Source organism: Oncorhynchus mykiss, chromosome 8 (genome assembly GCF_013265735.2).
Source record: "Oncorhynchus mykiss isolate Arlee chromosome 8, USDA_OmykA_1.1, whole genome shotgun sequence".
In the NCBI taxonomy this organism is placed as follows: Eukaryota; Metazoa; Chordata; class Actinopteri; order Salmoniformes; family Salmonidae; genus Oncorhynchus; species Oncorhynchus mykiss.
Genome location: NC_048572.1, coordinates 85,272,050 through 85,295,322, shown reverse-complemented (window position 1 = coordinate 85,295,322; position 23,273 = coordinate 85,272,050). Strand labels below are relative to the sequence as shown.

The 23,273-nt window shown below is 39.4% G+C and overlaps 1 protein-coding gene and 1 long non-coding RNA gene across 2 annotated transcripts; one reads left to right on the top strand and one right to left on the bottom strand.

Annotated features, from left to right (window-relative positions):
* Positions 1–396: 396 nt before the first annotated feature.
* On the top strand, positions 397–20,582 carry LOC118965571 (solute carrier family 22 member 13-like). The gene is made up of 8 exons (XM_036986602.1): positions 397–709; positions 853–1,021; positions 1,216–1,336; positions 13,505–13,599; positions 13,723–13,937; positions 17,451–17,559; positions 19,871–20,077; positions 20,298–20,582. Exons 1-8 carry the CDS (start codon positions 586–588, stop codon positions 20,374–20,376), a joined length of 1,119 nt encoding a protein of 372 aa, XP_036842497.1. The 5' UTR covers positions 397–585; the 3' UTR covers positions 20,377–20,582.
* LOC118965573 lies at positions 5,314–6,544 on the bottom strand. The gene is made up of 2 exons (XR_005052984.1): positions 6,396–6,544; positions 5,314–5,735 (listed from the first exon to the last, which is right to left on the bottom strand). It is a non-coding gene; the product is annotated as an uncharacterized LOC118965573 (long non-coding RNA).
* Positions 20,583–23,273: the final 2,691 nt, after the last annotated feature.

Here is a 23,273-nt window from a genome sequence, read left to right as displayed (position 1 = left end):
GGGCTCACTAAAGAGTGGTTCTGAATTGAGGAAATGAATACGAGCCCCGGTATTATAGGCAGGAAGGCGGGGCTTCCGAGGGCGGGCTCGGCATCCATTGGCCTGTTGGCAGTGATTTTTGCTTTCTTCAAGTGAATATGATTGGTTGTTTTACTCCATGGACAGCAGGTAGCCTAGTGGTTAAAGAGTTGGACTAGTAGCCAAATAGAGATCAAATCTCTGAGTTGACAAGGTAAAACAAATCTGTTGTTCTACCCCTGAACAAGGCAGTTAACCCACTGATCCTTGGCTCTCATTGAAAATAAGAATTTGTTCTTAATAACTGACTTGCCAAGTTAAAAAAAAGAGATAGTACGTTATACCTCCTTCAGGGAACAGTAGTTATATTCATAACTGTACATTTTGAATGATGTCCTTTACTTCTGGTCTTCTGTCACTCTGTAAAAATGCAACCAAACATCAAAAAGTTTTTTCAGAGGAACATTAAACAGACCTTCAAAAGGAGGTCATAAACAGTTTTAACCAACACGGTTTTCTCCCCTTTTCTCTTCCAGATTTGGTCGCCAACGAGCAACTCAAATACCCATGGTTATTATGCTCATTTTTACTGTAACGACAGGCTTGTCTCCAAACTTTTATTTGTATATGGCATCCCAGTTTTTAGTAGGGATCGCATATGGTGGATTTCGAATCAACTGCATTGTATTAGGTAAAGTGATGTCCATTTCAAATAGACTATGCTCTATAATAAAATGTAAAACAGAACATGAGATAACAGAACTCAGTCAATGATTTGTCAGTCAGCCGGTCATATTAAGTTGTTTAACATTACCACATGTTCCTTCCACACAGCAACTGAATGGGTCGGAGTGACAAAACGTTCCTATGCGTCTTGTTTGAGTCAGACGTTCAGTGGAGTTGGCCAGTGCATCCTTGCTGGCATGATCTTCTTCATCCGAGACTGGAGACTTGCCCAGTTTGTCATGGCTGTACCAATAGCAGTGGTCGCAGTGTACATATGGTGTGTCCACGTGTCGTCTTGGACCAATATTAAAACTATTAAAACTGATGAAGACCTTAGGGGCATTACAAAGCCAATCGGAAGCACCACAAATTGACACAATTCTTACGAGCATTACATCACCCAAACTGAATATTAATGATTATCAATATTAATTATAATTGTAAAATTGTCTGCCTATTCTGTGTTTCCAGGTTTATTCCTGAATCAGCCAGGTGGTTATTGGATCAGGGGAAAACAGAGGAAGCTAAGAAGTTGATACTCAGGGTAGCAGCCATCAACAAACGCACAGTTCCAGATACAATTCTAGAGAAGGTAAAGTGCATGATTTAGGAATTTGTTTAAAGGCCAGGGAGCTGGCCAGCCATTGTTTGCCAGTGCTGTGAAAAGATAGTGTAAAATCCTGAATTTGAAGAATTTATCTGCATGTGTTAGTTAGCTAGCTAGCCAGACAGTTTTAGAGGAAATAACACATACATTTTTCAATTTAGCTGCCAATATGCCAACATTCCATTCAGACAATTTAGTGAATCCACAAGCATTCACTGGCTGAAACCAGTTGCAACAAGTACTGATATTTGATCCGATAATAGCACTCAGAACACTACAAGAACACTAAAATTTAGACATTTATTGTAAGGGTAAGGAGGAGAAGTGAGAAGGATCGGAGGACCAATGCGCAGCGTGGATAAGTGTCCATGGTTGTTTATTTAAAAAACATAAACTGAACACTATGAATACAACAACAATAAAGGTGATCAAACTGAACCAGTGCCGTGTGGCGACAGACACGGAAACAATCACCCACAAAACAACTGTGAAAGCCAGGCTACCTAAGTATAATTCTCAATCAGAGACAACTAACGACACCTGCCTCTGATTGAGAACCATACTAGGCCGAACACAGAAAACCAACATAGAAACACAAAACATAGAATGCTCACCCAACTCACGTCCTGACCAACTAAAACAAACAAATAACACAAGAACTAGGTTCAGAACGTGACATTTATGGTCTGTTTATATATATGTATTTTAGAGGATATTTATACAGACAATTGTCATAAAACTTGTATAAACTGTATTTGCAATTATATGGCAATATTTTAGGTTGACAATAGATTACACAATTTCTGATATCACATGCCTTACTTGGCTGCTTTCGCTGCATAACATGTAGAAGTTGTCCCTTTTCAGGTTTAGAAGAAGTGACCGCTAAATGCTAACTCCCGTTCGCATAAGCTGGTTAGCATAGCTAGCATTCAGAAATCAGTGGTGGTAGTCCAAGTCGTTTTAAACTGTAACGCAGTTGTTTGGTAATGATGACATGAACATGTTGGGGTTGACATGTGTACAAGAATTATACTCAGATTTTTATCTCAACATAGTATGAAATGTACATAGAAACAATAGCCTAAATGTAAGCACATTTTGCTGGTGGTCAATGAGGCAACTCGGGATGACAATTCCATTGTTTTGCTCGAGTTTGATTGACCTGTGAATGCTGTTTTCAAACCATTCTGGAACTTTGAAGGTTTATGACATAGGCCCTCTAGTAATTTAATAGGATCTTGTCGTGGCTAATCATTTCAAAATATGACACTTGCAAGAACCTGTGAATTCAATAATAGACTTTTAATACAAGAGTATCGCAAGCCGGAGTGGTCCGCGGAACACACACACTTTTTCAGAGTTCTGGCTCTGATTTATACACATACAACAGGAGTCCATCCCACATGCAAATGACGTCACTTCCCTCAGTCCATCTGCCACCATTATATCCCAATTTGTGCATCCTGCTTGTTCAGCTCGATAACATCCACATCTGCTTTCCGTTAAATTATAATGGTGACAAGACCCTTGCTTTGACCTAAAGATAATATACGTCCCTCTATCCTATATGCTTTGACCCTGTAATTAGCTCCATGTGTTCCTTTGTATGTGTGTCTTTTATCTCGGATCAGCAGACTGTGTGTCTCCTCTAGTTTTAGTGTGTCCAGCTGTCCTGGCGCCTATGTGTCGCCTTCTCTTCATGTGGTTGTCTAATATCAGCAGACTATGTGTCTCCATTTTTAGTGTTTCCAGCTGTCCCATACTCTCATGGCCTTACTCTGGCTTCCTGTCCTATACAATAGACAATGCATTTTACCAGAATGGCAAATGCACTCTATAAGTGTATCTCTCTCTTGTGTTACAGTATTTATGTTCCTCCATATATGTACATAATTTCTCCCATATAACCCTCCCCTGGTGCTTTATTAAGCACCAAAAATTACACTAAAAGGACATATATGGTGGAGCATAATTCCAACAGTTGATTAACAAAAATAAAGCTTACAAATCACCTACACCAAACATCTCCAAATAATAACATAGATAGGAGTATAGGATCCAATTAAAACATTTAAATAACCCTAACTATACCAAACATCTCTAGTATTTCATAAGAGTAAAAGATCTAGTTCGGTATAGAAACAATAAAAATAATACATTACATTTTGTTGAAGCATGAGCATGTAAGTATGCCCACACATCCAGAAACTATCAGCTATTCCTTAATCCTGATTCTTTAACATTTCAAGATATAATGTTACTTGTGTGATATTACCACATTTTACCTTTGTGTTTTACAATCATTACTTTATCACATTGACTAACTCCTGCAGTTTCTAACACCCAAATAGTTTATTCAATTAACTATAGTGTTTCCTACATCCATCCCATTATCTCCAATTAACTATAGTGTTTCCCACATCCATCCCATTATCTCCAATTAACTATAGTGTTTCCCACATCCATCCCATTATCTCCAATTAACTATAGTGTTTCCCACATCCATCCCATTATCTCCAATTAACTATAGTGTTTCCCACATCCATCCCATTATCTCCAATTAACTATAGTGTTTCCCACATCCATCCCGTTATCTCCAATTAACTATAGTGTTTCCCACATCCATCCCGTTATCTCCAATTAACTATAGTGTTTCCCACATCCATCCCGTTATCTCCAATTAACTATAGTGTTTCCCACATCCATCCCGTTATCTCCAATTAACTATAGTGTTTCCCACATCCATCCCGTTATCTCCAATTAACTATAGTGTTTCCCACATCCATCCCGTTATCTCCAATTAACTATAGTGTTTCCCACATCCATCCCGTTATCTCCAATTAACTATAGTGTTTCCCACATCCATCCCGTTATCTCCAATTAACTATAGTGTTTCCCACATCCATCCCATTATCTCCAATTAACTATAGTGTTTCCCACATCCATCCCATTATCTCCAATTAACTATAGTGTTTCCCACATCCATCCCATTATCTCCAATTAACTATAGTGTTTCCCACATCCATCCCATTATCTCCAATTAACTATAGTGTTTCCCACATCCATCCCATTATCTCCAATTAACTATAGTGTTTCCCACATCCATCCCATTATCTCCAATTAACTATAGTGTTTCCCACATCCACCCCAGTATCTCCAATTAACTATAGTGTTTCCCACATCCATCCCATTATCTCCAATTAACTATAGTGTTTCCCACATCCATCCCATTATCTCCAATTAACTATAGTGTTTCCCACATCCATCCCATTATCTCCAATTAACTATAGTGTTTCCCACATCCATCCCATTATCTCCAATTAACTATAGTGTTTCCCACATCCATCCCATTATCTCCAATTAACTATAGTGTTTCCCACATCCATCCCATTATCTCCATAGCTGTAAAAACATTCATTTATTCCCCTTTTTATTTTATTTTTACAATAGTAAACCCATCATTCTGAGGATCATTCAATTCAGTTCTAATGTTGCACATTCATGTTCTCCCAACATATTTTTATTTAATTCACGTCTGCCTTTAGTGTTACCTAGTGCCAAACGGCATTCTATGTTACACAATGGAATGTAGTATTACAATTCAAGAGCTGAAAAGTCAATTTTGAGGAAATCCCCATTTTCTTCAGCTTGCTGGACATTTCCTCCTCTTTGTGGGGTCTCTCCTTCTGTTCCTTGAGAGGCCTCTCCTCCTCTTTCTTCCCCTGCGGCTCCCTCCTCAGGCCGGACTGGGCTTCCATCTGGAAGGTGTCCATTTCAGGGAAGAGATGTTCCCATTCTTTAGGCGATACCTCGGGGTCCCACTGTAGAGGGCTTCTGTCAAAGAGGTCTGCCCCAACAGGTATATCATCAGGAGTGGCAGACATGTTACCCCCCCCCACTTCTGGGCTTTCTGGCCATACTGGAGGAAACTTTGGTTGTTTGTCTCTTTTCTTTTCAGGCTCTTTTCCCCTGGTGCTTCTTCTGAGTGCGTTTAGTTGATGCACTCGTTGTATCTAGTCTGCCATTTTCTTGATTCCTCCCCGGCGCTTTGATCGTTTCCGCTGCTCCTGCTCCCTCCGGGGTCCCGCCTGGTGAATCAGCATCCTCTGTGTCCTCATCTCTGTATGGTTGTGTCCTTCTCTCCGTCGGGACTCGGGTGCAGTGGTTTAGATGATACCACGTCTTGCTTCCTTTCACTTAGACGGCCGTGTTTGTGGCTATTGCCACCTCGTAGGGTCCTTCTCTCCTCGGCTGATCCCACTTCCTTCGGAACACTCGAACGTAGACTAGATCTCCTGGTATCACTGGGAGAGGTCCTTCTGGTCCCCTAGGATCATCAGATGTGGAACCTCTCGTCCTGGTTCAGGTTTCTGCCTTCTTTCTGTGGGGCATTCATACTTAGAGACTTATGGCCTCTGTTCTATGATTACACCATACATTATCTTACTTCCATCACTCATCACACAAACTGACATTCCAGCTGAAGCTGGAGAACCCTTCTCCATCTGGTTTCCTATACATAAGACTTGGAAAACAAAGGACAAAACATAACAGTATTGACAATGTTATGTGTTATGCATGACTGTATTCATGAATACTGAAATCTGAGACCATGACAATTCCCACTCTCTCTTCACCTGACTCTATGCCTCCAGGATACTCCACAAAAATGGAGGCCCTAATTGGCTTCCTCGTGCTTTCATCCAGTCTTCCCCTTTCGGCCGCAGGTTCTGAGAGGTGTTCCCAAATCATGTCATTTTTTTACTTAGTTCCCCATCTGCTCTATTTCAACTGATAAGCATAACCTTAGTCAACATTATTTCTTCTTGAAGTAATTCAACACTGTATGGGCTTTCACATCGAGCCTTCAACATGTTGTTTAGAGTACAACTACCCGAACATCTATCCTTTTTCACATGATACATTAACAAATAAAACAAGTAACCCCCAAACTCAACCCAGTATGTCTACAGTGGAATCTAGTCTCTCTCTTTCTCTCTCTTTTGTTTCACGTCCTCTGTCATGGTGTTTTCAAGCTCACCCATTATTCAGCTGGACCTTACTTCTTGTGAAACTTATGCACCCACCAAAGAGAGACATGACGATCTTTACCACTGCAGGTGCTGTATGAAGTACAGTGCCTTGCGAAAGTATTCGGCCCCCTTGAACTTTGCGACCTTTTGCCACATTTCAGGCTTCAAATATAAAGATATAAAACTGTATTTTTTTGTGAAGAATCAACAACAAGTGGGACACAATCATGAAGTGGAACGACATTTATTGGATATTTCAAACTTTTTTAACAAATCAAAAACTGAAAAATTGGGCGTGCAAAATTATTCAGCCCCTTTACTTTCAGTGCAGCAAACTCTCTCCAGAAGTTCAGTGAGGATCTCTGAATGATCCAATGTTGACCTAAATGACTAATGATGATAAATACAATCCACCTGTGTGTAATCAAGTCTCCGTATAAATGCACCTGCCCTGTGATAGTCTCAGAGGTCCGTTAAAAGCGCAGAGAGCATCATGAAGAACAAGGAACACACCAGGCAGGTCCGAGATACTGTTGTGAAGAAGTTTAAAGCCGGATTTGGATACAAAAAGATTTCCCAAGCTTTAAACATCCCAAGGAGCACTGTGCAAGCGATACTATTGAAATGGAAGGAGTATCAGACCACTGCAAATCTACCAAGACCTGGCCGTCCCTCTAAACTTTCAGCTCATACAAGGAGAAGACTGATCAGAGATGCAGCCAAGAGGCCCATGATCACTCTGGATGAACTGCAGAGATCTACAGCTGAGGTGGGAGACTCTGTCCATAGGACAACAATCAGTCGTATATTGCACAAATCTGGCCTTTATGGAAGAGTGGCAAGAAGAAAGCCATTTCTTAAAGATATCCATAAAAAGTGTTGTTTAAAGTTTGCCACAAGCCACCTGGGAGACACACCAAACATGTGGAAGAAGGTGCTCTGGTCAGATGAAACCAAAATTGAACTTTTTGGCAACAATGCAAAACGTTATGTTTGGCGTAAAAGCAACACAGCTGAACACACCATCCCCACTGTCAAACATGGTGGTGGCAGCATCATGGTTTGGGCCTGCTTTTCTTCAGCAGGGACAGGGAAGATGGTTAAAATTGATGGGGAGATGGATGGAGCCAAATACAGGACCATTCTGGAAGAAAACCTAATGGAGTCTGCAAAAGACCTGAGACTGGGACGGAGATTTGTCTTCCAACAAGACAATGATCCAAAACATAAAGCAAAATCTACAATGGAATGGTTCAAAAATAAACATATCCAGGTGTTAGAATGGCCAAGTCAAAGTCCAGACCTGAATCCAATCGAGAATCTGTGGAAAGAACTAAAAACTGCTTTTCACAAATGCTCTCCATCCAACCTCACTGAGCTCGAGCTGTTTTGCAAGGAGGAATGGGAAAAAATGTCAGTCTCTCGATGTGCAAAACTGAGAGAGACATACCCCAAGCGACTTACAGCTGTAATCGCAGCAAAAGGTGGCGCTACAAAGTATTAACTTAAGGGGGCTGAATAATTTTGCACGCCCAATTTTTCAGTTTTTGATTTGTTAAAAAAGTTTGAAAAATCCAATACATGTCGTTCCACTTCATGATTGTGTCCCACTTGTTGTTGATTCTTCACAAAAAAATACAGTTTTATATCTTTGTTTGAAGCCTGAAATGTGGCAAAAGGTCGCAAAGTTCAAGGGGGCCGAATACTTTCGCAAGGCACTGTATATCCCCAGCCCGGTGTATCTTCATGTACCCTCAGTCTCCAGAATTCAGCCCATGCCCTTCCATCTGGCCTCTTATGTGCTGTTTTTTCCTGGGGACATACACACTAACACATGGGTTATTTCCTGACAACAGACTTTCTTCTTATAGCAGGATCACTAAATCTTAATTTAAATAACAGCCCTATGTAAACATTCTGTCTCAAATACCTGGCCTCCAGCCACAAAAATATTCATAATGATAGCCAAATGATGGTCCCTACAGCAACTGCTGTAAGAATAACATGTCATCAGTCAAGTGTCTTCCAGTTGGAAGAATATCCAATCCTAACAAAACTAAGTCCTAAGCTTCTTAAACTTTTGCTCTAGTGTACAAAATGCCACTACTTATTACTTTTACCATAATCTAGGTATGTGTAATGTTCTATTTACTTTTAGAATTGTCCCTATATTTTATATTCCTATATTTTTACAAGACCAACTGTCCTTCCCTTTCTGTGAATTATCTCGTCTATTAATATACATTGTTTCTAGAAATAACACCCCTCCGCTACCATAACCTTCATATATGAGCCCCCAATGTAGTTACAGTTTTTCTAACCCATAACACATAAGTCACTACTCCTAATTTCCTTCCATAGTTTGATACATACTTAAACATTCTCAAATCATTTTTAGTCAATTTATATCAGAAACAATATGCACTTATTTTCCTCAAAACAAAAAATAAATTGACCAAACAAGAAAAATAGTAAAGTAAATTATAATAACTGCATATTTGCCATAAATTACCACTATTTGTAATGTAATTAAACCTGAGGAAAACGTCCATCCGTTTCGTTCTTCTTCATCCTTGGGTGTTATCACACAACAGACTATACTTTTTATTCAATTACTTATGTCATTCCAATGTATCACTCCGATTACTATGATATTGTAAAATAAAAGAAACAAAAACCTTTAATCTGATATTCTGCAAGTTCTGTCAATCACCCTGTCTCAGGATTAGTTTCCAGAGCTTCCCTAGGCCTAGTAAATTTAAACAGTCCTATATTCAAAACATAACTAAATGTTGTTTATACATTGTCCAATCCAATATTCAGGATAACAGTCCTTAGTGTTTACTTTAACTCACATTTGACCTACTCAATTCAATACTTCATCCCTTTAATAATTAACATTATACTAAAAACTTTTAGTACCAGTAATATCTATTTTACCATGCGCCCTTTTGCCTCTGTTTTTCCGTCATGAGTGGCCGGTTAATAAAAGGTCATTATCCCAATCCCCTTTAGTCTTTCTTCTCCCAGCACATATCATTCCAGATACAGTTCACAGGTCATCAGACACAGTTGTCCCACACTATTCAGCCAGTAGGGTGGGTTTGAGTTTCACACACACTTGTTGTGGTGATAATCTATCCCAAGCATTAATGCATTCTGACATCACATTTCCATGACAACTCCCTTATTCTACTGGCGATCTCTCAGATGAGTTACAGATTATGTAGTTATCAACATAACCCTTGCAGAAACCCCCACTCCAATAACCTATTTGGAGTAACTGTTATCCCTTGTTAACATATATTTCCATTTTATTTGTTATATGTAGAATGAACAAAGCACATTTTGTATTTACCCAAAGACCATAACCCCAGGGAACTGATACTCTCTCCTAGGAACCCATGTTAAATAAAAATAAACCTATTTGAATAACTAGTCAATTCAAGACATAATAGAATTTCAAAGTGTTGGTACACTTTGAATAGAGACTGGTGTTTCTCAATCATTTTATAATTAAATCCCACCTGTTCCAACAATTTCTAGTGAAGTTGATCAGTCTTCACGGGAAATTCTTAGGGTTCAGGGCATTTGACACCATTAAAATGTTTTCACTCCCTTTTCTTTAGAAACAACTTAAATACATTTTCAAAAACACTTCCATCCTTCTGCATACCCAATCTGAAACTGAACTGAAAAACCCTTCCAAAGGAAACCCACTATCTCCTATAGGCCAAAAACACTTCCATCCTTCTGCATACCCAATCTGAAACTGAACTGAAAAAACCCTTCCAAAGGAAACCCACTATCGCATATAGGCCAAGAACACACATGAGCTGGCCTCACTTATCCGGAACTCCAGTTATAGCCTTAACCAAATACTAAGACTTTTAAAGTGACCGAATATCTCTAACTGCTTTCCTCAGTACTACAGTCTCCAATGACATTTTGACCAAAGAAAATGTAACCCCTTTTTTTCTGGAAAAGAAATATACATTTCGTTAACATTCACAATGTTACCTTTTAAATCAGCAAGCTAATAGTATTACATATACTAAAATCCCCTTACTTTTCCTGAGCATGCGATAAAAGTTTTAGCCATGCACAGAACGCATATTTTCTTCCTGCTCGGTTATCTGTATCTTACCCTTAGAAATTGAAAACACCCACATATTACAATTTGCTTTTCTTCTAACTATTTTTACCACGTTTGTGATTTTTCATATACGTTTATTTTCCGTATTTTGACGCTAATAACAACTTCTCCACGCATTTTATCACCACTGAAACCGCCGTTTCAATGCAAAACGACTCCAAGTGGGGCTATTTGTAAATTACATCGGTACCTTACTAGAAGTTAGGTAAAACGTGATCTAGTACATATTTCATCACATATAAATTGTACTCTCTATGAACCACTTATTGATCAATCAGAGACTATACACCGCTTGGTGAAAATTCCATTCGTACTAACCTTAAAACGATTAGTTGTTGCTCTTTTGAAAAGGGTACAAACTCCTGTATAGAGGCATTCTCTGCTACCGCACTAAGTTCCAGTGTCATCTTACACTCATTTTCCCCCATACTTGTTAGCTCCACATCTACAACTTCTTACGCTTAGATATTTTCTATAGCTTTGCAAACCATTCGCACGTCTGCGATGGCAAGCAGAATCATATCTGTCCCCCATCGTAATGTATTTCTGATGATATAATGTTAATTATCATTAAAACGCTGGTAAGTTAAGCGTCTTGTTATGGTTTTATGTGATCGTTCCAATTCATTATTTTATTTATCCTGTTTACCGGGTAATGTTGCCCTACATTATACGGTTGCTCTTTCATATTCAAGCCGAATTGGTAGAATTAACGTGTGTTTCTTTCAGTGACTCTATGGCTTTATTAAATTTCGCTCTCTATATTCCAGGGAGAAACAGTCCATTTGTTTCCATGCCACTATTTATTTTTCCTAAACACTCCCATCGCATTCTACACTTTATTTACTATTTCCCAAGGTAGAGCTACCCTACTTTCCCAAATAATAATTTATTAGTCACATCACTTAATACCTCCTTTTAAAACCTACTCTATAATGTCTACAACTGTATTACTGAATACTACAAAAGCCTTAATGTCTTATTCTAGTACAGCACCTCAAATATCACTGTGTTTTTATCTTTGCTTATAACTTATTTTACTTTGATGTTCCTTAATTTCGTTCCTTCTGCCTAATAGTAGTTAAACTATGATAGGGATCACTGTAAATGTATTAAACTGTGATAGAGGATCACTTTTGGCCAGCCAGAAGAAGTCACAGGCACCCTTCTTCAACTTTATACTCTGTCACAGGAGGGCTGCGCGCTCCCTCTTCTGGACTTTCTGTCTAAACACACACAACCTGTCCTCATTCCTACTGTTCTATCCTCACACAGAATTATATTACAGCATTCTTCTCATTCATTCGTTTATTTTCATTCATTCATTTTATTTTTACCTAAAACAACAGTCTTTCTCTGAGCTTAATACACTTCCTCAACATAAGCTGGTATTATCCTATAGGATTTTTCACAAATACCCTTCGTTTTTACCTAAAAACGACCTATAATTTCTTTATTGACTTAATTCACTTCCTCAACATAAGTCTAGATTATAGGATTTCTATGATATGACGAGACTACTGTCTAATCGGATCAGCTTGTCTTCATATCTTATTCATCCACCCCGTACTGATCTTTATTCTACGTTAGAGCAATATCGTGGCGTGACCTACTGATTTATAAACCCCCGTTTAGCTAGGCGGAGCGTTATATATTCGCAGGATTTCTTTTTGCAGTTGAACGTCGCACAATCAGGCCAGCGTTCTTCCTGCGTTCTAAATATTCATCTGTTCAGTCCTCCCTTTCAGAGCGGTAGCCATGTGTATTTATTTACTAAATACTCATCCGTTCAGTCCTCTTCTTTGAAGCGGTAGCCATGAATATTTGTCTAACTACTTATTTATTTTCTAACCATATAAGCAGGTAGCTGTAGCCCTGCGCCCACACATGCCGAATCACACACCCGACACCAGCAAAGTTCACAACCCCCGCTTACTTACTCACTAGACATGCATGCACATTCGTATTTGCTATACAATTCCCAAGCTTACACACATGCATGCAATTCATTGAATTCAAAAGTTATTTCGTTTCTATAGTTTAGGAAATTTGAGAGAGAGACTTACTTGACGTCCTGAAGCAATCTACGCAAACATTTCAACTATTGTAAGTACTTGCTTACCTTGTTATAGTTGGGCGGCCACCCTTGTTTGCCAGATTGTCCAAAGAACCCGCCGTCAGCCAAGGACGCCTCCGTCCCTGTCACTCCTGGCAAAAGCTCGCCAAGTTATGTCGTGGCTAATCATTTCAAAATATGACACTTGCAAGAACCTGTGAATTCAATAATAGACTTTTAATACAAGAGTATCGCAAGCCGGAGTGGTCCGCGGAACACACACTTTTTCAGAGTTCTGGCTCTGATTTATACACATACAACAGGAGTCCATCCCACATGCAAATGACGTCACTTCCCTCAGTCCATCTGCCACCATTATATCCCAATTTGTGCATCCTGCTTGTTCAGCTCGATAACATCCACATCTGCTTTCCGTTAAATTATAATGGTGACAAGACCCTTGCTTTGACCTAAAGATAATATACGTCCCTCTATCCTATATGCTTTGACCATGTAATTAGCTCCATGTGTTCCTTTGTATGTGTGTCTTTTATCTCGGATCAGTCTCCTCTAGTTTTAGTGTGTCCAGCTGTCCTGGCGCCTATGTGTCGCCTTCTCTTCATGTGGTTGTCTAATATCAGCAGACTATGTGTCTCCATTTTTAGTGTTTCCAGCTGTCCCATACTCTCATGGCCTTACTCTGGCTTCCTGTCCTATACAATAGACAATGCATTTTACCAGAATGGCAAATGCACTCTATAAGTGTATCTCTCTCTTGTGTTCCTCCATATATGTACATAATTTATCCCATAATCTCTATGGCAAAGTGTGACACTTGAATCTTTGGAAGCAGAGATTCAAGTGTCTATAATTATTCATTTCTGTAAAAGATAACTCTATTCCAGATAGCTGAGGAGAAAGTTGTTCAGAAGGGAGGCATACTCATTCTCATCAGATCTCCTGTACTTAGGAAATACTTCTTAACTATTACTCTTGCATGGTAAGTTCTTTAATAACTCTCAATAACTTAACATCTCACATTGGTCAACTTTCAGCCCATAATAAATCTCATCATGACAAACAAATGTGATGTCTGTTTTTGTGTGTCTCTCTGAAATCCCAGGTTCTCGTTAAACCTCTCCTACTACTGTCTGTCCTTTAACGTTGGAAACTTTGGCCTGGACATCTTCTTGACACTGCTCTTGTTCGGACTCACAGAGATACCAGGTCATATACTCTGCATCTTTATACTGGAATATTTGGGGAGGAAGATATCCTTAATGGCCACCCTTATGACTGGCGGATTCACATGCTTCCTAATCCTGGCTGTTCCACAAGGTAAATAAAGTTCCAACTGGAATAGATTTACATTGTTTTATCATTTAGTAGATGCTCTTATCCAGAGCGAGTTGTAATTCCCTCAATATAGTAATTATCAGAAAAGATAAGTATTTTTCTTTGTATTTTTAACTCATTAGGAAATTGGGGCACCACGGGAAAGGTTTAACGAGTTATCTCTCGACTTAAACTCTTAAGATATACAGATATCTCTGATATCAATAACAGTCACTTATTAATCATTATTACCCCATATCAGTCTCGTTCTGAACGTCGCAAGAACCCTAGCCCTTATTGATGAAACATCAATACACAAATTGGCTTAATTATTTATTTAACTAAATAATAACACAGAATACATATACATGAGATAAAAGTCCCTAGTGGACTGACACGATATGACGGCTTGTTACACAATGGAAAGGGGGTGGGGAAAGAAAGCGAGGGAGAAACTTATCATACATACATTTGGAAACTACGCTCACAGTAACCATAATACTTAGCACCCTGATCACCACTCATTCGGATTAGAAATGTAATATATATTTACACGTAGCTGTCTTTCTCTGTCGTCTCTATTGAAACCAATCGATCCATCTACGGGTAGTGGCTCGATGTAAGGCTCTGGTTGTACACCAGAGATCACAATGTCCTTCTTAGTTGTAGAGTTTCTCTAGTCTTCGAGTGTTTGTTCGGTAAATTCTTCAGAAGTACCAACGATTGTGTCAGAGGGATTCTTCTTTCCCACCTCGTGTCTTTAGGACACTTTTCACATGCACAGCTGCAGACTGAATATTTCTGGTCTCCTAGATGAGGTTATCTTCTTCTGTAGAGATTTAGAGTGAGTTTCACCATTTCAAACGTCTGGACTACCGTCCCATGTTTCTGGTCTGTAGAGTTTAAATAATTTCGTAACATTCAGCTCACGCTGTACGTCAGGCTGGTCTGTAGAGTTCAAAACCATTTTCAGCCATGTAGCAACCACTCCACGCTGTATGGTCTCAGTACATCGTTTCTAACGATTTCAAGGTGTGGACCTTGGCCTCACATCTTTTAGGTCTATGTGTTATTTATTACAGAGTCCTTTTAAGCACTCTGACCAAAGGGTGCGTTCCATCATGCTGACACGAACTCTGAGCTCACTTGGGCGTGGCTACTGACTGGGCACAAGTTTATATGAAAAACAATGATCTAATTTAGAAGGCTAAAATCACATTGCTACCTTCACAAAAGTATTCTCATATTTAATCATGTATTTTATACCACATTTAGATGTAAACTTGATACAAAGGACGCATACACTTTCCGAGTTACAGTTAATTTGTCATACCATTCTTAACCTCTCTGATCTACCCATCCCGGATCCGGTATCGTGAATACAGACTCAAGCTCATTACCATTACGCAACGTTAACTAGCTTAGCCTTTTGTTAACAACACTGTCATCTCAGATTTTCAAAATATGCTTCTCAACCATAGGAAAACAATCATTTGTGTAACAGTAGCTAGCTAGCGTAGCATTTAGCGTTAGCATTATCGTTAGCATTTAGCATGCAACACTTTCACAAAAACCAGAAAAGCATTCAAATAAAATCATTTACCTTTGAAGAACTTCAGATGTTTTCAATGAGGAGACTGTTAGATAGCAAATGTTCAGTTTTTCCTGAAAGATTATTTGTTTAGGAGAAATCGCTCTGTTTGGTGCGTCACGTTTGGCTACCAAAAAAACCTGTATCCAGGAGTGTATTTATCCCGGCAAGCTCATTAGCATAACGCAACGTTAACTATTCATGAAAATCGCAAATGAAATGAAATAAATATGCTAGCTCTCAAGCTTAGCCTTTTGTTAACAACACTGTCATCTCAGATTTTCAAAATATGCTTCTCAACCATAGGAACACAATCATTTGTGTAACAGTAGCTAGCTAGCGTAGCATTTAGCGTTAGCATTATCGTTAGCATTTAGCATGCAACACTTTCACAAAAACCAGAAAAGCATTCAAATAAAATCATTTACCTGTTTTCAATGAGGAGACTCATTGTTCAGTTTTTCCTGAAAGATTATTTGTTTAGGAGAAATCGCTCCGTTTGGTGCGTCACGTTTGGCTACCAAAAAAAACTTTTTTCCAAATTAACTCCATAATATCGACTGAAACATGGCAAACGTTGTTTAGAACCAATCCTCAAGGTGTTTTTCACATATCTCTTCGATGATATATCCTTCGTGGAAGTGTGCGTTCGTTCTGAATCCCAGGACAAAATGACCGCAACTGGAGATTACGCACGAATTTAGATAAAGGCCACCGGGCGGACCCCTGGAAAATGTAGTCTCTTATGGCCAATCTTCCAATGATATGCCTACAAATACGTCACAATGCTGCAGACATCTTGAAGAAACCACAGAAAGCACATGGTCGTTCCTGCTGCGTTCACAGCCATATAAGGAGACATTTGAAAACAGAGCTTCAGAGATTCTGCTCATTTCCTGTTAGACGTTTCATCTTGGTTTCGCCTGTAGAATGAGTTCTGTGGCACTCACAGATAAAATCTTTGCAGTTTTGGAAACGTTAGACTGTGTTCTTTCCAAAGCTGTCAATTCTATGCATAGTCGAGCATCTTTTCGTGACAAAATATTGCGCTTAAAACGGGCACGTTTTTTTATCCACTAATGAAATAGCGCCCCTATAGGCTAATGACATCACAAAATAATAATCCACATGACAGGATTATTCTTTAGATCTCCATAGACCATTCTTAATATTCTTACCTCATGAATATTGTTCCAAAGGTCATTCTTTGGCCATTAGAGTTTTTGGCAGCGAAGATCTTCTGTAAACAAAGGGATTTATAATACTGCAGGGCAAGAATGAGAAAGTTTCTGTTAACTATTTATGACCTGCTGTTAAGTCATTAAACCGGAGTCTGGCTATCTGTCAGCCATGTGCCATCTGGCACTTTTAATCCTCATCAAGGAGAGAGTCATGACACTACATTGTAGAATAATAGTGAAGATATCAAAACTATGAAATAACACATATGGAATCAAGTAGTAACCCAAAAAATTGTTAAACAAATCAAAATACATTTTAGATTCTACACAGTAGCAACCCTTTGCCTTGATGACAGATTTGCACACTCCATGTGACACTACAGCTGACTACCTCATGAAGCTAGTTGAGAGAATGCCAAGAGTGTGCAAAGCTGTCATCAAAGCAAATGGTGGCTACTTTAAAGATTCTCAAATATAAAATATATATTTTCATTAGTATAACACTTTTTACTACATGATTCCATATGTGTTATTTAATAGTTTTTATGTCTTCACTATTACAATATTATACTATTACAATATTCTACTAAGTAGAAAATAGTAAAAATAAAGAAAAATCCTAGAATGAGTAGGTGTGTCCAAACTTTTGACTGGTACTGTAGATATAAAATCTACCGAGGCAGTGGACTGATCATACAGAGATGAGAAAACATGTTGATGTTTAGTATGTTAATTCTATTTTAGACAACGCCGTTGCTATTACTGCTCTTGCTACTGCTGGGAGGTTTTTCATGAACAATGCTGGATCCGTATGTAACGTCTATGTTCAGGAGCTGTTTCCCACCTCTGTTAGGTAAGACCTATATATTACCATATACATGTATACAGACCCCTTCACTTTTTTTGTGAAGGGGTCAGCCTTACTCTAAACTTTTTATTTTATTTTTTATCAATCATCAATCTAAACACAATACTCAATAATGACAAGGCAAAAACATTAATATATACACCGTATTTACATAAGTATTCAGACCCTTTTGCTTTGAGAGTCAACATTGAACTTAGGTGCATCCTGTCTCCATTGATCATCCTTGAGATGTTTCTACATCTGGACTGGAGTCCACCTGGGGTAAATTCAATTGATTGGACATGATTTGGAAAGGCACAAACCTGTCTATATATGGTCGACAGTGAAAAAATCAAGCCATGAGGTTGAAAGAATTGTACGCAGAGCTCCGAGACAGGATTGTGTTGGGGCCAGAGATCTGCGGAAGGGTACCAAAAAAATGTATGCAACATTGAATGTCCCCATGAACACAGTGGCTTTCATCATTCTTAAATGGAAGAAGTTTGGAAGCACCACCACTCTTCCTAGAGTTGGCAGCCCGGCCAAACTGAGCAATAGGGGGAGAAGGGCCTTGGTCAGGGAGGTTACCAATAACCCGTTGGTCACTCTGACAGAGCTCCAGAGTTCCTCTGTGGAGATGGGAGAACCTTCCAGAAGGATAACCATCTCTGCAGCAGTCTACCAATCAGGTGTTTATGGTATTGTGGCCAGATGGAAGACACTCCTCAGTAAAAGGCACATGACAGCCCACTTGGAGGTTTCCAAAAGAAACATAAAGGACTATCAGACCATGAGAAACAAGATTCATTGATCTGTTGAAACCAAGATTGACCTCTTTGGTCTGAATGCCAAACATCATATCTGGAGGAAACCAGGCACCTCTCATCATCTTGCCAATACCATCCCTACGGGGAAGCATGGTGGTGGCAGCATCATGCTGTGGGGATGTTTTTCAGAGGCAGGTACTGGGAGACTAGGAAGGATTGAGGGAAAGATGAACAGAGCAAAGTATTTACTGTAATTTAATTATGCTAATGTGTTTTCATTAATTGAAACCCCTTAATCTATTTTATGAGAATTTGTAAGATTCTTGTTTGCATAAAATAGACGGAGACCAGTCTTTTCAATAAAAGGTAGCAGAAATTATTCTTGGAGCGCGCTGCCACTTCACCACGAGCAACAGTTTATATACAAAACATGACGTAATTTCATTGCTTAACAGAAACCCCTCCTCTCGACAGGGACAAAGTGAGGTGAAAAGTTCATTCTAACTTACTAACACACTCCCAGGTAACTTTTGACCCCTCAACATTATCGATCACCACTTGGCTGACAGTTCTAATTAACAGAAAACCTAGGAATGCACTCACTGTCTTATCTAAAAACCCCAGAGCTAAGTTTCGTCGGTTCAACCATAGGTTAACGACCTTATCTGTTTACACAGTCCACTTCTTTCTTCCTAGTTGGAATGGTGTTCATTAACTTTAATTACTCCTTGTCTGTGTCACACAATCACATCTTATGAACTCATATTTTTAATCAGATATAATAAAACAGAGTATAAGTTTACTTAGTTACAGTTCCATTTAAAATGATTTGTCCAGTCATTTAATCATAATTTTACCAACAAAAGTACAGAGAGATCCTTGATGAAAACCTGCTCCAGAGCACTCAGGACCTCATACTGGCGCAACGGTTCACTTTCCACCAGGACAATGACCCTAAGCACACAGCCAAGACAACGCAGGAGTGGCTTCGTTACAAGTCTCTGAATGTCCTTGAGTGGCCCAGCCAGAGCCCGGACTTGAACCCTATCAAACATCTCTGGAGAGACCTGACAAAAGGTGTGCAGCAACTTTCCCCGTCCTACATGACAGAGCTTGAGAGGATTTGCAGACTCTCCCCAAATACTAGCTTTTAGCATCATAGCCAAGAAGACTCAAGGCTGTAATCTCTGCCAAAGTACTGAGTAAACAGTCTGAATACTTATGTAAATGTGATATTTTCTATTTATTTATTTTTTTGTAAAAACCTTATTTTCCCTTTTTCATTACGGGGTATTGTGTGTAGATTGATGAGGGGGAAAACTGTTTAATACATTCTAGAAGAAAGCTGTAACGTAACAACATGTGGAAAAAGTTAAGGTGTCTGAATACTTTCCGAATGCATACACATGTATGTGTGTGTGTGTGTTTTTGTGTGTATAAATATATTTATCTTATATATACATGTACATATAAGGCCCATGAATATATCTTATTTTACATGGTTTAATAACCCTTAATGTATCACTTCCTTTGCTCCTTCATTCATTCAGACAAACGTCCACAGGCTTGGGCTCAATAGCGACCAGAATTGCTGGAATACTGTCACCAATGCTCAACATATTGGCCACATACCATTGGTCTATCCCCACGATCGTGTTCAGCAGCCTGTCATTGGTTGGTGGGGCTCTGGTCTTTCTGCTTCCTGAGACCAGGAGGACAGAACTACCTGACTCTACAGACGAGGCCGAGGGGAAGAGGTAGGTGATACCAGAGGATATGTGAGGAAAGATGCACATACATAAGACTTGGCTGATCGTTTTTGCATTTGTAGGAATGCTGTGGAACTATAAGAGGGCATTCATTCATATATGAGGCAGATGGAGAATCTAAATAAGTTACAAAGAAGTTGTTTAAGGATGTATAACTTTTTGTTGTCTTTTGAAGCTTGGTGTCATTGATATCTCATTTTTCCTGTAGAAATGTGACTATCGCCATGAAGATAGACAAAGGCTGCAAAGTGGATGATTACGACTCTGAAAAATCTACCAAACTATAAAGTCATGTTTATGTAAGTCTTTTTTCTGGGTAAATTTATTTTCAAGGCTTAGTTAGTAAGACAGTTGGCTGGTGCATGGTTGTTGTAACACCAAGGTTTTGAATTTGATTCCTGGATGGGCCACATAACTTGCTGTTTTTAACTTTGGCTTATAGAATTAAAAAATGTTTACTTTACTCTTTTTGTAACTCTCATCACTAGCTAAATGGATCAGAAACATACGATAAAAGTGTCTACTAAATTAACATATTATTATTATATTTGAATTTAAATACATTTGCAGTGTATCAAGGAATCTAATGATATATACACCGTTACTCACATTTGTATACAAAAACAGACTATCACCTATGTTACCCAATGAATCTGTAAATATTGTTACGAAACCACCGAGTCAGCCTACTGCTAACTTTACTGTCGCAGTGTCCAGGAGTCCTATAGGTCTGGCTAAATAATATATATCCTGATTGAATGTGTGCATTTATGTGAGAAGTAAAAGTCTGCAGATCAGGTGTTGAATGCATGTTCCCCAGGAGATAGCTAACTCTGGATCCAGGGCCAGCTCCTGATTGACTTCTTGGTCGGCCAGCCCAAGTAGTTTAGTTGTTTTCACAATGGTTGGTGACAAAAAAATAAACATATTCAAAATAAATGTAAAAAATTGGAGGGGGGACAAAACGAAGGATTTAACCAACCAAAAACGGGAAGTCCCGTCAGACCCAAGAGGCCACATTCAAGCCTCACTGAAGTGTCTGCCAGTCACTGATTGCCCAGAGCTGGTCATCTTATCATCAAGCGTTGGTATTTCAATCAGCTGTGTAATGCCAAGGTAACAAATCAAAATGTGTACCCCTTTTGGTCCCCAGGACCAGGATTGAGAAACACTACACTAATCTACCCATTTATTATTGAACAAAATTGTTTCAGATAACTTTTTCAAATTTGCTACACGTCACATGAAATTGCCGTACTGTCTACTTGTCGGGTTGCCAATATTGTTTACAAGAAATAGCTTCTTCTTTTTTTAAATTTTTTATAAACCCGTAACTTTGTCATGTCATTTCTTACATTCAGCAACTACCCAGATCATTAACTTCAATTTAAAACTAAACATGATTATATTCAGAGGTCCAAATCATCCTTGTTGTTCCACAATAATGTTTTTTTTCTTCTGACTGAATAAAACCCAAAGGGCATTCCTACTGTACAATAAGCCAATCACATGGAGGTGACTTTATGTCCCACTTTATTAATCTACACTTCTAAGAAGACACCTGCCAAGAGATAAGTGAGGTTTATAGTATCTGTAAAGAATCATCAGTCGACTGCTAACAACATGTCATTACTCAGCCGTACTGTGGAGAACCCCATCACAGTCACTCTCTCTGGCCCCGGGACACTCTCACAAAACACTCTGTGACTTCTAACCCCATGTAGAAGGTGCTCTTCCCCCGCTGGTACCTAGCACACAGAGGGGTTGTAAAGGCACTAGCCAAACCCAGTGGTTTCTTGTTGCCAGGGGCCCTTACCACACGTGGAGTCAGCCAATCACAGGCAGGTCATCTAGGGTCTCTAATCCTCCTCCCAGTCTTCATCAAGCAATGGCAGAGTGAGGAGTTCTCTCAGAAACCTCTGCCCTGCATGCCAACAACTGGGCCACGACCAGTGGACCTTTCTCTTACAGCCCTGGACACTCACAACCGATGCAAGTTTTAGTATGTAACTGACCTATGAAAGTGGACTCTGGACAGGCACCTTATGTCTAGTTATACCTTACGCATGTTCAGGAATTCACATTTAAATTCTCAACGCCACTTGTCCATGGGGCAGAGATTGGGGACATTGCCCTGTGTAGGGTGCCGTCTTTCGGATGGGACGTTAAACGGGTGTCCTGACTCTCTGTGATCACTAAAGATCCCATGGCACTTATTGTTAGAGTAGCGTTGTTAACCCCGGTGTGCTGGCTAAATTCCCAATCTGGCCCTCATACCATCACAGTCACCTAATTATCCCCAACTTAAAATTGGCTCATTCATCTCCTCTCCTGTCCCCTGTAACTATTCCCCAGGTTTTTTGCTGTAAATGAGAATGTATTCTCAGTCAACTTAGCTGGTAAAATAACAGTTAAATAAAAATACAACACACTGGGCCGACAGTATCTAAGTCACGGATTTGAACTATATTAATCTTGTAAAGAACTTCACAGCAAAACATTCAGATTGGGGGTTTGTTGCATTGTAAAACTAGGGATCAAACGGTGCAGGATGGTTATATTCCTTGTTCTTCTTAAACTGTTCTTCTTAAAAAGTAAAGTTTCCACACATGCTGAATCATGTTTGCTGAAAGACTGTGGGACAGAGGAGTTAAACATGAATTTATCTTGCATAAAGGCTTCTCTGTGACAAAGCACCTTCTTTCTGGAGCTCCTAGCACTGTGCTTCCGAATAATCAGTGACACTACCCAGCGGATCAGCTGAACAAAGTGTACCAGGCTGAGTATGTGGTGGACCGGTCGTTGAATGTGGTCACAATACGACAAATGTATAATTTTGATTTACTGCAGTAGCTGAATGAGACCGTGTAGTCGACAAAACCAGTTTAAGAGCTTCTCGATAAAGTCCGTGCTACGGTTGATGTTGTGGTGGGTCTGTCCCGCTGTACTATCCTGGCTGTGCTGAAAAATATGGGGGCAACGGTTGACGTTGTCCCGTATTCATGAGAGGGACAGGCAGATGTATTTGAATGAGCCAGTTTCGCCAAATAACATTGTTTGGCTCGGCTATCGAGTCCTTACAGACCTGTTTCAAGGAGAAACAGAAACAGAATGCACTACACTTTCTCCTTCACGGGGTAGCCTCGGCATTTCCCGAGGCATGAAGGACAAGGGTCCAGGCCAG

Bases quoted from the DNA above. Each gene is read 5' to 3' on its own strand.
- LOC118965571 (XM_036986602.1), top strand. From the start codon at position 586: ATGGTTATTATGCTCATTTTTACTGTAACGACAGGCTTGTCTCCAAAC. The intron at 1,022-1,215 runs GTGTGTCCACGT...CTGTGTTTCCAG, and splicing joins GTGGTCGCAGTGTACATATG to GTTTATTCCTGAATCAGCCA. The intron at 20,078-20,297 runs GTAGGTGATACC...TTTTTCCTGTAG, and splicing joins GACGAGGCCGAGGGGAAGAG to AAATGTGACTATCGCCATGA.